The sequence below is a fragment of the Fusarium solani genome (genome assembly GCF_023522795.1).
Source record: "Fusarium solani strain SB1 chromosome Unknown bctg00000003_1, whole genome shotgun sequence".
In the NCBI taxonomy this organism is placed as follows: Eukaryota; Fungi; Ascomycota; class Sordariomycetes; order Hypocreales; family Nectriaceae; genus Fusarium; species Fusarium solani.
Genome location: NW_027072154.1, coordinates 3,186,893 through 3,203,063, shown reverse-complemented (window position 1 = coordinate 3,203,063; position 16,171 = coordinate 3,186,893). Strand labels below are relative to the sequence as shown.

Here is a 16,171-nt window from a genome sequence, read left to right as displayed (position 1 = left end):
ATATGTCTGACTTGATTCGCAGATACCCTCATCGTATGGCAGGAGCCGAGTAATGGCGTGGATATGGCTCTCAGCTTTCAAGAAGCCGAAGGATGCTCCATGATTTGGTTTGTTCCGTGTCTCATTTATTAGGGCCGACGACTGACTCTTCCTCAGGCGATTCGTGAGCAGCGTCCAGCAAACCTTTCACAACCTTGCTGGCGCCGGTATGCAGACCTACTCCTCATCCGAGGAGGATTACTTTGCTGATGCCAAATGTCTAGACGATGGCCTCTCCGACGATCTCGCTATCGATGTCCCGCCCACGATCAACCTACCCACCGCCGAACTCGGAAATCTTGGCGAGATTGAGTCAACCATGCGGATGATGAGTACGACAGCTAACGGTCGTGATGCGCTTGCAAAGGCCATCATGGCCGAGGATTACATTGGCAAACTCATCCCCATGGTTGAGATGGCTGAAGATCTTGAGAGCCTCCAGGACTTGCACCGGCTCTGCAATATCATGAAGACAGTCATCCTCCTCAACGACACTTCGATTATCGAGCATGCTGTATCAGACGAATGCGTGCTGGGTGTCGTCGGCGCCCTCGAGTATGATCCAGACTTCCCCAGCCATAAAGCTAATCATCGTCACTGGCTCGGAAATCAAGGTCGCTACAAGGAAGTGGTGCGGATCGAGGATGAGCAGACCCGTCGGAAGATCCATCAGACATATCGGCTACAGTACCTCAAGGATGTCGTCCTTGCGCGCATACTCGACGACCCTACCTTTTCGGTACTCAATTCCCTCATCTTTTTCAACCAGGTCGACATTGTCCAACATCTGCAAGCGAATGCAGCGTTCCTCAACGAACTGTTTGGTATCTTTAGTACTGCAAACAACGATCAGAAGAGGAAGAAAGAGGCGGTCCTGTTTATTCAGCAGTGTTGTGCTATAGCAAAGAACATTCAGCCACCGGCCCGCCAGACCTTGTACAACAACTTCATCGCCCACGGCCTTTTGCAGGTCATCCACTTTGGACTGCGACACCATGATGTTGGAGTGAGGGTCGGCGCTACGGATATTCTCATCTCCATCATCGACCACGACCCCCAGATGATCCGCCAGACGCTCTACCGACAGATGCACGAGAATCAGCCACCCCTGACGGACTCACTGATTGATCTTTTATTGGTGGAAGTTGACCTCGGTGTCAAGTCGCAAATATCAGAAGCTCTCAAAGTGCTCCTGGACCCTGGACCTGCGCAAATGCCGAACGCTGAGAGTTTTGCAAAGGCGAATGGCGACTTTGGCGGGAGACCGCGTCCTCAAGGGAGCCTGGACCCCCAGCAAGACATCTTCCTGCACCGATTTTATGAACGATCTGCGCCGAGGCTGTTCAAGCCATTGCTCGACCTGGAGAAGCGGACAGACATGAGCTTCCCCGTACAACAAGCGTCCATGTTTACGTATCTGATAGAGATCCTGTGTTTCTTTATCCGACAGCATAATCTACGCTGCAAGTTTTTTGTCATGTCGAACAACATTGCTCAGCGAGTTGCTCAACTTCTCAAATGCCCCGAGAAGTATTTGCGACTGGGTACGCTATATCTATTGCCCGTTTCTCAATCTATGCTAATCTATAATAGTTGCTATCCGATTCTTCCGCTCTTTGATTGGACTCCAGGACGAATTCTACATCAAGCAGCTGACGGAAAAGCAAGTGCTGGGACCAATTCTCGATGTGCTTATCGAAACCATGCCCAGGGACAACCTCCTGGGTTCCGCGTCGCTGGAGTTCTTCGAGTTCATTAAGAAGGAGAACGTTAAAGATCTGATCAAGCACCTTGTAGTGAACTACCGGGAGCGACTGCTAGGTTTGAGCTCCATGCCCACGTTCCGAGACATCATTCTTCGATATGATCAAACTCAGGGATATACATCAAACATGGATTACTTCCTAGAGGGTGAGGATGAGATAGGCAGGAGACCACAGCCGACGAGATTGATGGAACAAATCAATGTTGAGCAGGAGCAAGAAGAGTACTGGGCAACATCAGACCCCGAAGAAGAGGAGGATTCACAGAACAAGGACCCAGAGAAGGCCCCTTCGACCAACGGGTCAACCGCATCGAGACCTCTCGTGGATTACGCATCCGATGAAGAGACGGACGAAAATGTTGATCCCCAAGCATCAGAAAGCCAAAGCGATGTGGCATCGGACGCCGTGGGGTCACCAATCGACTCGAGCCTCGGAGTTGTACCGCCGTTGGAACGACTGTCAGAAAAGCGCCGACGCGAAGAGGATGAGGACGAAGATGAGCTCGGGAAGCTCTTGCACAACAAGCGACGCAACAGCAGCGGCTCTGTTGGTAGCGGCTCGGGAACATCTCACGGCGTCCTCCGCAGACGCAAGAGCTTCAACGCCGGCCCTACCAGTGGCAATGGCCCGAAGAAGATCGCCATCAGCCTGTCCTCGGCTCTACGGACAGGCAGCGGCCCGGGATCCAACGAGGACTCGTGAAAAATTCATTGTGCCCTTCTTTCGGCGATGGCGTACGGGTATTCGGTCTGTTTTGGTTTACCAGGGAACGGGGGGGGGACGTGGGCTCAGAGGACTCGTTCCCTCACAAATTACATTTGGCAAGGATGGCTGGTTAAGGGATGGTCTATGCGGAGGAGACTGGCGTTGTGTTTGAATTCTCCTTGTGGCTCCTCGTCACTATACTCTTGGTTTCGTATGATTTGCTCTCGTCTCCTGGCGGCTTCTTGCCGAGGCGCGCTGGGAGACTGGCAACTCTTGGTCTGGTCTAATGGGGCTCTCCGTCTGGGCTGAGACTCGGCCTTCTTCTGGGTGATAGAGTCGTCGAGAAGCGGCGGCATGGCATGGCATGGCGTGGGAGGGAAACGAAATGGGATTTTTCGGGTTATGAGATTGGCAGGATCGCGAAAGGGGGAAGGGGGCTCTAGATGAGCGGCGGTCTGCCAATTGACGAGCGGCCGATGTGAGGAAAGGTGGCTGGCTGGCTGTGTATCATAACATATATGACTATGGATGGTCTCTCTGAAAAACGAGAGGGTGAGCCGGAGTCTGAAGGACGAGGTCTCTGGTGATGATGGAATGAAAACAAAGACCCGTAGATGAAAAACAACTTTTGTCTATGACCCTGCCATCCATCCCTATCTAAGCATCTACTCTGTACCATCATGTCGTTATCTAACCCGGGACGATATCGTCATGTATCGTTGACAAAGGAAATATGTGAGAGTTCACACTCTAGACCTTCTTGAACTGCTTCGACCACATCTCATACCCGTCAATCATCTGCTTCGTAATGTTGCGTGGCGTCCTCTCCAGCACCGTCACCAAGTCTGACATGCTCAACTCGAGCTTGTTCGTCTCATCGTCATCAAATCGTTCCTGCACCAGCATGTATGTTCCATCACAGATAGACTTGATCTCGGCGCCAGAGTAGCCTTCTGAACGAGCCGAAAGGTCCGAGATGTCGACATCAGGGGCAAGGGGTAGACCACGGAGGTGCACATTGAAGATGGCCTCGCGAGCAGATGCATCAGGGGGTCCAACGTAGAGCACCTGATCGAAACGGCCGGGACGCATCAGAGCAGGATCCATAGCCTCGGGACGGTTGGTGGCTGCGAGCACAAGCACGCCCGAGAGAGCCTCGAAGCCATCCATCTCAGTGAGGAGGGTGGTGAGGATGTTGACGCCGCCTGTGCTGCGAGTTCCTGAGCCACCAGTACGTGAACCACCAATGGAGTCGATCTCATCAAAGAAGATGATGGACGGAGAGGCGTTGCGGGCACGTTCAAAGAGAGTGCGAACTGCACGTTCAGTCTCGCCGACATACATGTTTAGGAGCTCAGCACCCTTGATGGCAAAAAAGTTGAAACCAGACTCGGTAGCGGCAGCTTGTGCCGAGAGGGTCTTGGAACAACCTGGAGGACCATATAGAAGGAGACCCTTTGGTGGAGGACGGAGAGAACGCTCGGGATGCTAAACAAGCGTCAGTTATGGTGTTTTCAGGGGCTCACGGAGATCTCACCTTAGTATATCTGATCATGCGGTTCAGCGCCTTCTTCAGGATATCTTGGCCACCAACATCTTGCCAGTGAATAGTTGGAGGGTTGAGATTGATATCGCGCATGGCGGTAGGTCGAGTCGCCTGTCTTGCCTGCTCCAGATCCGTCTGCTCGAGGAAATATTCCTGCTCGACCGAGGGATCGGCGCCCGATTTTCGAAGTCGGCGGGCAGCACCTTGTATGGCGTTTGAAACAAGCTTATCCAGGTCCTGGGGGCTGTAGGCGTGAGTTCGTTGGGCCAACTCCAACAGGAGATTCTGCTTCTCCTCGGGTCTGACAGGGGGGTTGAAGTAGTTCAGGATCTCGAGTCGCTCAGAAGTTCTGGGAATAGGGAGAGCGACGTTTCCACTGAAACGACGGGTCTTCTGGAGCTTGGCCGGTATGTCTGTGAGATAATCGGTGCAGGTTGCGACCACCACGACCTGAGGCATGGCGGTGCTTGATGATGCAACCGCAGAGAGTTGGTCCAACTCCTCGGCGATAGTATCAATGACCGTGTCTCGATTAGATCGATCCTTGTTGATCAGGGCCTCAAAGTCATCGATGAGGATCATGCTTGGTTGTTGGCTCTGGGCCAGCTTGAACGTCTCTCTGATGGCGGCAATCTTTTCGGATGGCTTGATCCAATGAACCCTGCCCCATTTTGTCGCTGCCACGCGTTCCAGGAAGAATGTCTTCCCAGTACCTTGACCGCCGTGAATAACAAATCCGCATGACTTCTGCTCGCCCTTGAAGTAGAATGGTCTTGTGAAGGCATCGAGGAAGGTGTTGAGGGCCTCGACCTGGGTTCCCATTCCAGGGACACCCGTCACGATAAGGTCACCGCCTGCATGGCCGTTGACTTCAGCTTCTGGCTCGTTTCCATCGGAAATGCGGATGGCTGATGAGGCATTGTTGAAACGGGCCAGACTGTTGGTTTGAGAGTTGACGGATACGACCTTGAAAGCTCGTCGATATTTGCTAGAAAGAATTGCTTCCAGGACCATGCCGGGATAGACTTGATCAGCACGAGCTGGATATCACAGGTTAGTATTTGTTTTATGGTCTGTTTTATAGTTGACGTACCCAGAGCACAGGCGAGAGATGCCTCCCAGGAAGGAGGATATCGAGCCTCCTTTTCATGCTTCTTCATACTCTCAATATCGTTCGCCGTCTTCTCAGTCTTCTCAGTAGCATCCTGGACAACAATCTCCTCTGCATCAGGAGTCGCCCCCGCGAGGGCGATGCGTACAGGGTCGCCAATCTTGAAGCCTGTCGCATCCTGGAAAGCCCTGGTCATCATCACGACGTTGGGGCTCAAGTTCTTCTCGGGCAGAATCCACAGCGACGCCTCCCGCTGGAGCTCCTCTCTGGGACCATCCTCCTTTGCCTCGCGGGGGTTCTCGAGCCTCGTGACGATGCAGTGCTTGCCACTCTCGAGGTTTCCGTTGAGCGAGAGCATCGTGTCCTTGCTCACGTAGATGCGTGCGGCGCCGATGAGGCTCGACTTCTCGAGGCTGGTGTTGGCCAAGGGCCGCACCTTGGCGTCGATGCTCTTTGCGAGCATGTTGAAGAGTGAAGTTTATCAGAAGAGGAAGGAATAGAGAAAGAAAATCAAACGGGTTGAGGTGAAGAGGCGATTCTTGATTCAGCCTCTATTGGCCTTGGTTGTAGTTGATCAGTGTAAAAGTTCAGATGCACACAAATGGCAAGAATTGCAAACTAGTGTGGGAGCCTGACTATGGACGTAAAAAAATGGTATAGGCTTTGACTATCCTGCTCTGATATTTTACTAACTCCTAGGGAACATAGAGGACATGTGAATAATATGAAGATATATTTGGTATATGCTCATGATTAAATTTTGACGTCTATTTTGCTATTTTCTGCTGTTTAGTGAGGGGTTTAGACGAGACTCATATCTCACGACTACCTATCCCTGCAGACTATCATCTCGTGTGGTAGATCAAGCAGAACAAATCTCCAACCGCGGCGTTTCTCTCAAGCTACGAAAGGGATCATGCGCAATTCATCAATTTGATCATGCGCTGCTAATCCTTAGTGCAATAGGTCAATAAAGAAGATCAAAGATGTCAATAACAGCCATCCTTCTCTCATCATGAGTCCTGCCATGATACGTCCCACCCACCTCCAAGGGTCGGTCCACTAAACCTTTTTGAGCCCCGGCGCAAAACATGTCCAATTCTCCCAAACCTCGAATCCTTCCAACATTTCGAGCTTAGTCCTCCAACCTCACTCAATCCCTCTTCCCCAGGGGCCATCCCATGTTTGCCTACACGCCTCCGCCCGGATGATCCGTCCCCGATGGCTCCCCAGCGCGGCCGCCCTCGGCGCCAGATCCATCTCGTCGGTCCGTAACCCCAAGGATCCCCGGTGGATGGTGCCCAGGAGGAAGGCCCCGGACAGCAAAGACAGAGAACCCGAGGATGAGCTCGGGATCCCAAAGGTCGAGCTCAGTCCTAAAGACGAGTTTGCCAAGTGGAGGAAGCCCGCCGAGACCCTCGGGTCCGGGCTCAATCCTATCGAGGAGGCGAGCCGCCTCGAGGCGAAGGATCAGTTTTGGAAGCGCAACAACCAGGCTGCTCGCATGCTCGTTCTCGAAGGTCTGCCGACGTCGCTGGTCTCGAGCGACTTTTTGCGTCTAAACGCCAAGGATCTCGCCAGCTGGAGGAACCTCATCAAGGAGGGTGCGTATCCTTCTAACCTGCACCATTCGCCAGAAGCTAACTTTGAGATTAATAGTCCAGCAGGAGCGTGACCCGTGGACGCTCGACCCCATCGGCACCTACCGCATCTCGTTCGGATCGAGCTCCGCCGCCGAGCTTTACCAGGCCACGCTCGACCGTCTCCTCCGTCTCGCCCGGATAAAGCTGCACTGCACCACCGGCCTCTGGACCAGCGGGGTCCCGCCCGAGCTGCGAGGCGACGGCGAGTTCGAGGCCGAGCTAGAGCAGTTCTCCCTCGTCCCGGGCTCGTACCCGGGCACCATCTCCTCCAGACTGTCCCGCGCCAAGGGCAAATGGCCATGGCAGCTCCTCATGGACCTCCTCGTCCGCCGCTCCGGCTATAGACTCCCCCCAGCCGCGGTCCTGCTGCAGCTGCGGCACCCGCTCATATCAGGCCCGGGACTCGACAGGCTGATCAGAATGGATGGTGCCGAGCGCAACCATCCGTGGAACGTTAGCTCCGTCTACTCGCTCTCTCGCACCCTCGAGGACCACGCCTTGCTCGACAAGCAAGGCATGCGAGTGGCCCTAGAAGACATCAACTTTCGCCTCAAGCTCAACACTCGCTTTGTGCTTCTCTGTAGAGACTCCGAGGTTGCCTGGCGGTTTATTCGGAGCTGGAACCAGCGGGAGCTTGAAGTGGACGACGAAGGCAGAAAAACAATAGTGACGGCATCATATATTGAGTTTTAGCGATTGAACATGATGGAACGGACACAGGATCAAAAAAAAAAAAAATGAATCAGCCATGGTACATCACTCCCCTCAATGCCATCCAACTTTGTGGCCATCTGTCCAGTAGCCTCTCGCGATGCAGCTTCTCTACTGTTTGTCCCCTCTGTAATGCCTCTCGTGAACAATGATAAAGCAGCCTCTCGATCCAAGCGCAACCACAAACAGACCAGACACGTAACGAAAGCAATGTATATTAGACCCAGATCAAAAAACCGAAACTCCAGACCGGATTTGCTCTCTAAGATGGGGTGGAAGGTCGGTCAGGGGGAGAATGGGACATGACCAAAACCTCGCGCGTAGTGTAGTGTCGCATCTCCTCTTTCATGATGACTGAGATTGCCGCCCTGCTCAACCCAGCTCACAGCCAGCCAGCCAGCCATCATCCATCTGTTCCTCCTCTCTTTCGGTTGCCTTTCCTCCTGCCACACCCTCCAGGTTCGCTTCCCACTCTCTTGGTGAACTCACTCTCCAACTCGCATCGTATCGCAGCACAGCACAGGCACACCGACCCGCTCCACGGCGTACCAAGTTAACAAAAGTTATAAGTTTAATAAATAAGGACGGCAGACGGAGAAAAGACAGATACGGACTCCTCGGGGTATTCAGTGGTTCAGCAACACTTGCTGCCACCGGCTTCGCTCTTGTCGCCAACGTTGACGCCGCTTGCCGAGGGTTGGTCGTTCTTGGAGTTGTCGATGAGTCGCTTCTTGATGTCGGCGGCTAGGCTGTAGAAGGCCTTGTCGATGTTGATGTTGCTCTTGGCCGAGACCTCGAGGAAGGGGATGCCGAGCTCGTCGGCGAGGGCCTGGCCCTGCTCGGTAGAGACGACGCGTTTCTCCTCCCAGTCGCACTTGTTTCCAATCAGGATCTTGTTGACGCCCTCGGTGGCGTGTTGCTCGACGTTCTGGAACCAGGTACGGATGTCTGCAATGTCAGTGTCAGCATGGTGCGTCGATTGGGGTGCCATGGCTTGGCCGGCGGCGCCGAGGAGGCGGCAACGACGGTAGATGGCGGGATGGACCATCAGGGCTTGGCGGGACAAGATGACACGGAGACGTACTGTTGAATGAGCGCTCATCGGTGACGTCGTAGACCAGGAGGATGCCCATAGCACCGCGGTAGTAGGCGGTGGTGATGGTACGGAAGCGCTCCTGGCCGGCGGTATCCCAGATCTGCAGCTTGACGCGCTTTCCATCGAGCTCAATGGTCCTGATCTTGAAGTCGATGCCGATGGTGGTGATAAAGGACGGGGTGAAGGAGTCTTCGCTGAAGCGCAGCAGACAGCACGACTTGCCGACGCCGGAGTCGCCTATCAGGAGCAGCTTGATCTATACGGTGGAGGAAGAGACAGGACATGGTCAGCGGGAGTGATTCTCAACACCATCGCGGGCACTGAGCGGCGATCGCGAAGGGCAACATTTCGGCTCTGCAGATTCACATGGCCCATCTGGGGGTTGGTTCGAGACAAAATGCCAGGGAAGCAGGGGGGTAGTTGAGCGGGCTTGCGGGCGGTGGGGGGAGGGAAGCGTGGACAGGTAGAGGTATCGTACCAGGAAATCGTAGTTGCGATTATTCGACATGATGAAAGGCGAGGCCGATGGCAGCGGAAGAGCAGAGCAGCAGGCTATGCGATCAAGAAGGACGGGTGACGACGGCGGACGGAGGAGGTCGGGAGGGCGGAGAGGGAGTTGAGGGAATCGGGGGCGCTCGTCGAGTCGAGGGTTTGAAGGTTGAAGATGGATCCAGGCAGAGCGAGTTTGGCGGCGGGACAAGGTTACCTAAACTCTAGGCCTTTGGTAGGCGGCGGCTGCCTTCCAGGCTGGTGCAGCGCCGGCAGGTGACAACCTACTTCCCTGGCATAGGCAGGCAGGGCGCCTGCGCAGCGTGCTAGTGCGTCTCTACAGGGGCCGAGGTGCCGTCACAGCGCCCTCTCCGCCTGGGGTCCATTGTCTCAGTGGGGAGAGGCCCAATTGCCAGGTGGCTAAAGCAGGCATGGTCAATCAACGACAGACATGGATGTCTTTCGAATATGGGAGCCTGACAAGAACAAGCTTCGACTTTAATCAGTGTCAGACAGACTGACAAGATCACATCAGATGGACGGATGGACGGACGAACGGACATGCTGTCTGTCCGTCAACTGTCAGGCATGGGTAGGGTGGTCGATGATCGGTTGATTAACCAACTTGGATCTGTGAAATATGACGAAATATCCGTCCATCTTCGACTCGAGCATCATATCACTGTTACATCTGTCCTCTATCTAATTAGATACCTATCCTCAAACATTTCAAACCTACTCCCTACCAGTCAACCGGATACCGCAAATCCAGCCCATCCCTCCACAGAACCGCGCTGTATCAAGCTGATGGATGCATACCACAGCACCACCCCTGAAGCACTCTGAACGTTGTGGCGTCCCTCCCTTTGCAAGACCGTTGCACAAACCCGGATCGTCCCTATAATTTCCCCAAGCAAGGGGACTTTTTTTGCCAGATTTTTTTTTTCTCATCCTCTTCAACCCCTTGCTCCTCGACGTCATCGTGGTTGTCATCAGACACCCTCACCCGTCACCTCTCAGCCACATATTGTCGTCGTCCTTTTCGCCACACATTGCGTTCGTCCCTTTCATTACCTAGAACAAGTTGTGACAGAGTCGATGCCCATCCTCATTCGCTGCCTGATTTTCACAAGTTTCACCTCTTCCTATCTGTCTCATCATCCTTGATTATTCATGCTCAACAAGCCGTTGCCAACTCATATAAGGCGGAACCTCGCCTCTTCAGGTTGATGAGTATAGGTCAAGAAAAGACGAGACAGTAGTCTAAAGAGTAGCATATTCCCCCCTAAGGATAGCTGAAAAGATATAATAAAAAGAGTAGGAGAATAAATAATAGAGATCTAAAGTATTACTTCTTATTAGGATATGTCTTTAGTATTTTTACCTAAATCATCATCATAAAGTCGAGCCCTTTGAGAGGACGGGAGTTAGGGCCATATTTTGCACCTTCAAGGTCTCATTGATCTCTTCAGTTGCATAGGACATACGCATATTAAGTGGACGATAAGTCAGGTGAGCAGTAAGTCTCTGATTCATTGCTCGCATATTCTCATAAGCTTTTGTTTTGCTTTGTTATTGTACATGACTGATCCAGCCAATCTTCCTCAGGTCAAGATCTCGTCATCTCAAAGGAACCATTTAACCCCCAAATGTACATGATGAAGTGAATCAAATTTTCCAACACACAGAAGTTTAAACACCACGTTCTTCTCCAAGATGCCCGCTACGGCATCTTTACTCTCCACAGATGCCAAAGGCGTTCTGGCAGCCGCAATCGCAGTGCCGGCTCTTGCGACCACAGCGGCCCTTCTTGGAACAGCAGTTGCCGAACGAGCTGCCCTCACAGGTCTGGCCCGTCTCGCCCCCGCAGCGACCGTCCTTGGAGACCTTGAGGCCGGAGCTTCCCTCCTTCACAGGGACGCTCGAGGTCTGCTTGGGTTTGCTTGCGTAGGTGCTGGTAGGCGCAGTGAGATACCCGGTAGGAGTCTCCTCATAGGCTGGGAAAGCATCCTCGTTGTACTCGACGGTCTCAGGCTCAGCCTTAGGGGCGCTGACCTTGGGAGCGCTGGCCGTGGTCTTGGCGGGAGCCGCAGCCTTGGTTGTGGAAGGCTTCTCGACGACGCTGCTTGTAGTGTCCTCGCCGTCCTTGTTCACCTCGGTGCCGTCGTAGGGCGCGGGGATGGGGCCAGGCTTCGCAAACACCTCCTTTCCGGTGAACTTGGGAGGGCCCTCAAAGTTCTTGTTCTCGCACTGGTTGTTCATCTCCTTGCAGTAGTCGCTCCAGACCTCGCAGTTGGCGCCGCCAGAAGGAGCGGCAGTCTTCCAGCAAACATCGCCCTGGCTCCAGCACTCCTTGGCAGCAGCCCAGCACTCCTCTTGACCAGAGTACTTGGCCATGGGCTTGGCGCACCAGTTGCCATTCTTGACGAGGCAGTCACTAGGGATGACACCGTACTTCTGGGTCTGCTTGGTGCCAGTCTCCTCAGAGGTGGGAACCCAGACATCGGGGCCGGGGATGGGGTACTCGCCGAGAGGCTTCTCGTAGATGTTGAAGGTGAGGCCGGGGGTGTCCTTGTTGACGTAACCAGGGATGCTAACTTCGTACTTCTCAGGGACCTGAAGAGGAACGCTGGGGCCGTTCTCAATGAAGATCTGGGCACAGCCCTGGTAGAACTGGGGATCACCAGCGGGAGCATTGTGCAGGGCGAGGACCTCGGGGCGGACCAGGTAGTAGCCCGAGGGCAGGCCAGTAGGCAGGTCAACCGAAAGCAGACCGTTGTTGGCTCGGAGGCGGTCGGTACACCAGGTGCCCTCCTTGACGTCGTAGCCGTCCTCCCAGATCTTGAACCATCCAGCACCGGCAGCAGAGTCGGTGAGGATGTTGTCAACCTTCTTGACGTAGACGGAGCAGGGGCCCTTGTGTCCCTCGGCGATGGCTCCGGGTCGGTGGTAGGCGGGAGCCTCACGGAAGTGGAAGGTGAGCTGGGCACCGCCAGGGGCCGGGCAAATGAACTTGGCAGGCTTGTCGCCATCTCGGCCTGTAAGTCTTTGTCAGTCACGGGTTCCATGGAGTTTCCATTGGAACAAGTCCAATTGGGGCCTGATGGTTCAACATACCGCAAGCCATGACATCTCCAGTAATGGGATAGATGGGACCATTGGCGGTAGCAGCATCCTCGGGCTGACGAACACAAGTTCCGTCGCCCTGATTCTTGCCATCGACGTAGAAGGTAGTGAAGAGTGTATGGGCGTTCGCAACAGAGGCGAGGCCTAGAACGGTGGAGAGGAACTTCATTGTGAAGGGTTCAAAAGATGATGGGACTCAAGAAAGAACGAAAGAGATAATGGGCAGAAAGTCCAGTTTCTGCAAAGCCGCTTGGGCAGAAAGTCGTAGTTGTTAGTTTTGCTGTAGGGAGCGTGTATGCCTTAGAAAGCGGCAAGAAAAGGAGTGACTGTGAAATCGGAAAGAAGATGAAGAATGGAAAGGGAAGGGAAAAGAAACAACTTCTCAACACCAGATTGAGGAAGAATTGGTGAGTGACGAGAGAAGGAGAAGCCATCATTAAAAGTCGGGGGACATGCTGCGTTGATATACCCTCATTTCGCGGGCTCACCAACATGGCCAAGACCAGTAGGACCCAACAAGCTCAGCTCAGTTCAGCTCAGACCATGGACAGGACAAGGTAGGCAAGCCCACAGATCAGATTTCCACAGACCTCAAAGCAACAACCTACATCCCTGGATTCTGGGCCTGGATATCGGTGACCGACGACGAGTTACACGCGCAGGGCCGCCTCTATCGTCGGTCCAAACGCCGCCACCACCTAAAACAGTGGCTTCGCCCCTAGACTCATCCTCCTCTCATTCCCCCAGCAGCAGCACACACGGGAAGAGCTCAAGATCCTGGACATTTGCCGGCCGGCTCCTGCAAGCCGCAATCAAACGGAACAGCCGCCGAGGCGGGCTGGGGGAACCTGGGGCTGGCTTGCAAGGGGAGGGGCCATCTACTGGTCGTCGATGTGGCGTATCATCTTAGGAAGGAGGGCGAAGAGGAGACAAGCGCTGAGTGCCAAGATGCTCAAGATGAAACGAATGTCGACAAGTTGCAAGGTACCCGTGTGTGCGTGCGCGAGCGCGTGCGTCTTGGGTGCGTGTAATTTCTAGGTACCTGCATCAAGCAAGCGCTGAGTGGGCGTTATTCAGCTGCGGGCTGCAGAAGGGAAGGCACGCACTCCGGAGTATTAATCAGGAGAGGGAGGGATAAGAACATGTCTGACTCGGGTAATACATACATAGTATCTCCTCTGCTGCAACCTCAATTCATGACTTAATACATTTCTCGATAATGGTTGTTGGTTCTAACATAAAATAAACAACGATCCAACACAACTCTCCGATACAACCAAGAAACAAACACAGACGAAACACCGACAAGGGTCATCCATGATCCACTGCACAGAATCTCAAACCCCATCAGCATCCCGCCCGACACTCCCGGCTAATACCTGCAGGGCCCTCCCATCCACCAAGCGCGTCGGCGGCGTTCAGTGGTGCGACTCTAAACATCCAGCTTGCTCAGTCCTTAACTCAACCTGAGCGGTCCTTTCAATCAATCCTATTCATCCTTTGCTCCTCTCAGGGATCACCTGTTCAGCCGCACATGACTCTGTATTCCTCTGTGCACCTTCGTATCTGCATCACTCTTGTCCTCTAAACCAACGAAGAGCCTCGACATCCATCCTAACTGCTCGACTCATACTCACCGTAATGCCGTAGCACTCACATTCGGATAAGCAGTTTCAAACCCAGCACTTTATTTCCAGAGGGTTCAATCACATCCCGCTCCATACCAAGACCTGAAGACAAGGATACCGTCGATCCTCCTCCCCCAGTCTAATCTCACCAAGGGGGGCTCAAACCTCCATCCTCTCATCCCCCTCCAGGGGCTAGAGCTCCGACTAACAAGATGCGGAAGTTATCCCGCTGTCATCCCATCTTGCCTGCGTAGATCGTTCCTTGAAACCTGATCTTTGTGAGCCTGCCTATGAACGGATGCTACCCTCACCTGTTTGCTCTAGCATTCCTACTTGTTCCAACAACCTGGTGCGTGAACCTCGAGCTATCTGTGGACTACTGTTACAGCAGGGGTACAGCCCAAATACTAGATCGTATTCGTGCCTCAAGGAGGAATAAGCTTGTTCTCATACAACGCCTAGCATAAGGGTAAAATTACCCGATGGACATGGCAGATATGGGAGAGTATGGTTTATATCCACAGGTAGTAAGATGTTTATTCTTACGTTCTGAGTCCTCACGGATAGACCATCCTCATGTTGAGAGTGTAGGCGCTGTAGGTGAATTGGTCAAGCTTAGCCTTCTGCAACTCACGGTGATCCTTGTTTAGTAACATAGACTTGGTCATCGACGGAGAATATCAGGCCTCGCCGTTGACCTATGCAACATCCGTAGAACCACCAAAAAAAGCATCCCGACCTTTCTTTCGGCCCTTGGGTCCTCACCCATCGGCGCTTCGGCAGCCCTCTCGCCGACCCGCGGTCAAGATCAACAGACAGCCAATCGATCGATCCTCTTGCCGCTGCTTCTGCGCGGCACCCCGTTCCTTTTACCTCGATGAGGCTCTGGGCGGCTATGCAAGGTGGAAAACTTTCGTGTTTCTTTTAATACGCCTCAATTGTTTGACCTTGTTTCCATTTCCATAAAGTTTCATGCCGTGTCCCATAACGTCATCCAAGGATATCATGAGTTGAAAGGGCAAGAGTGGAGATTTGATTCTGACTCGATGCGCGACCAATATGTATGACCTCTTCTCTCATGTCCATTGCACATATATAGACACAGATATTTTGCTCCCCGCGTAATTGGTCTTCATCATGCGCCTACATTACAGTCAACTCCTCCTTCTTCCCCTTCCGTTCGGCTTCTGCAAAAGAGTTCCGTCTCTTGCGTCTGCCGCTTCCCTTATGGTACAATATGGTACATGCTAACTCCAGTTGAATGCTGGGGGTATCTTATTCGTTGATCTTGGCCAGGATCCTAGAGTCATGTTAGTCTACTGCCATCCCTCCACTTCAACATCAAAGCGCGGCTACTCACTCGCTGTCGCGGAAGAGCTGGTACTCCTCCTCGCCGGCCTTGACGGGAGAGCCGCCGAATTGGGGGATGAGGACGCGGTCACCGACGGCGACGCCCATGGGTAGTCGGTTGCCCTTCTTGTCGAGGGCGCCGGGGCCGACGGCGAGGACCTTGGCCTCGTTGAGCTTCTCAACGCTGGACTCGGGGAGGAAGATGCCGCTGGCGGTCTTAGCCTCGGCCTTGATGCGCTGGACGAGGACACGGTCCAGGAGGGGAGCGAGGGCTCGGATGGACTTGATGGAGGTGGCCTGCCGTATACTATGTTAGTCTTGGTTCGCCCTTCAGTGCAGAATCTCTTTCAATGGCTCTTTCATGTTTCAATCCTTGGTCCCTCGACCCTTCAACCGGCTATCCAATTGCCAAGGGTAGTATGCCGAGGATTCCAGAATGAAGCACTCCAAGAGCCATCTTGTAAGAGCCCCTCCAGCACAAGCAACGCAATGCACGCACCATTGTGATTATGTGAAAAGGCGGTTAAGCGGTAGAACAGAGGAGAGTCGTAGAGTCGTAAACAAAGATGGAGTAAAGAGGGAGAAGAGTCGGACTTGGAGTTCAGCGGAGTTCAAATCGGAGTGGACCTCGTCTCTTCCAACAGCTTCCAGAAGAAGGTCAGCAATTTTTTCCCTCCAAGCTTCCTCTCGGCGCTTGATTTCCCCGGTTCCGAGACGAGACCCCGGCAATACGTCTCCGGCAAACAGGACATCCACCATCACCGCCGCACGTGCCTCCATTACCGACGACGCCGAGTTGCCGAGTAAACTTGGTGGGATTGGGGTAAGTTGGTTATCATGACAGAATGCAACACAACACAGGGAGCCAATCATTGAGACGATATTGTTATTCAACTTCTTCCTCCTCATTTACCTAACTAGTTACTGTAATTGAAACCAAGTACCGCTACCTGTATCCTGT

At 53.5% G+C, this 16,171-nt stretch overlaps 6 protein-coding genes across 6 annotated transcripts; 2 read left to right on the top strand and 4 right to left on the bottom strand.

Annotated features, from left to right (window-relative positions):
• Positions 1 to 63: 63 nt before the first annotated feature.
• Positions 64 to 2,507, top strand: MRS44_006558 (uncharacterized protein; the record flags this gene model as incomplete). The annotated part of the gene is made up of 3 exons (XM_065621810.1): positions 64 to 107; positions 157 to 1,583; positions 1,633 to 2,507. 3 exons carry the CDS (start codon positions 64 to 66, stop codon positions 2,505 to 2,507), a joined length of 2,346 nt encoding a protein of 781 aa, XP_065477882.1.
• Positions 2,508 to 3,260: 753 nt separating this feature from the next.
• Positions 3,261 to 5,630, bottom strand: MRS44_006557 (uncharacterized protein; the record flags this gene model as incomplete). Its single annotated transcript, XM_046280513.1, has 3 exons — positions 3,261 to 3,998; positions 4,048 to 5,096; positions 5,150 to 5,630. The coding sequence occupies 3 exons, from the start codon at positions 5,628 to 5,630 to the stop codon at positions 3,261 to 3,263; spliced, it is 2,268 nt and encodes a 755-aa protein (XP_046139838.1).
• A 744-nt stretch (positions 5,631 to 6,374) lies between these two features.
• Positions 6,375 to 7,503, top strand: MRS44_006556 (uncharacterized protein; the record flags this gene model as incomplete). The annotated part of the gene is made up of 2 exons (XM_046274582.2): positions 6,375 to 6,771; positions 6,827 to 7,503. 2 exons carry the CDS (start codon positions 6,375 to 6,377, stop codon positions 7,501 to 7,503), a joined length of 1,074 nt encoding a protein of 357 aa, XP_046139839.1.
• Positions 7,504 to 8,155: 652 nt separating this feature from the next.
• MRS44_006555 (uncharacterized protein) lies at positions 8,156 to 9,125 on the bottom strand (the record flags this gene model as incomplete). The annotated part of the gene is made up of 3 exons (XM_046281874.2): positions 8,156 to 8,469; positions 8,606 to 8,873; positions 9,096 to 9,125. 3 exons carry the CDS (start codon positions 9,123 to 9,125, stop codon positions 8,156 to 8,158), a joined length of 612 nt encoding a protein of 203 aa, XP_046139840.1.
• Positions 9,126 to 10,840: 1,715 nt separating this feature from the next.
• On the bottom strand, positions 10,841 to 12,401 carry MRS44_006554 (uncharacterized protein; the record flags this gene model as incomplete). Its single annotated transcript, XM_046280514.1, has 2 exons — positions 10,841 to 12,144; positions 12,224 to 12,401. 2 exons carry the CDS (start codon positions 12,399 to 12,401, stop codon positions 10,841 to 10,843), a joined length of 1,482 nt encoding a protein of 493 aa, XP_046139841.1.
• A 2,734-nt stretch (positions 12,402 to 15,135) lies between these two features.
• Positions 15,136 to 15,712, bottom strand: MRS44_006553 (uncharacterized protein; the record flags this gene model as incomplete). The annotated part of the gene is made up of 3 exons (XM_046273336.1): positions 15,136 to 15,160; positions 15,221 to 15,507; positions 15,710 to 15,712. 3 exons carry the CDS (start codon positions 15,710 to 15,712, stop codon positions 15,136 to 15,138), a joined length of 315 nt encoding a protein of 104 aa, XP_046139842.1.
• Positions 15,713 to 16,171: the final 459 nt, after the last annotated feature.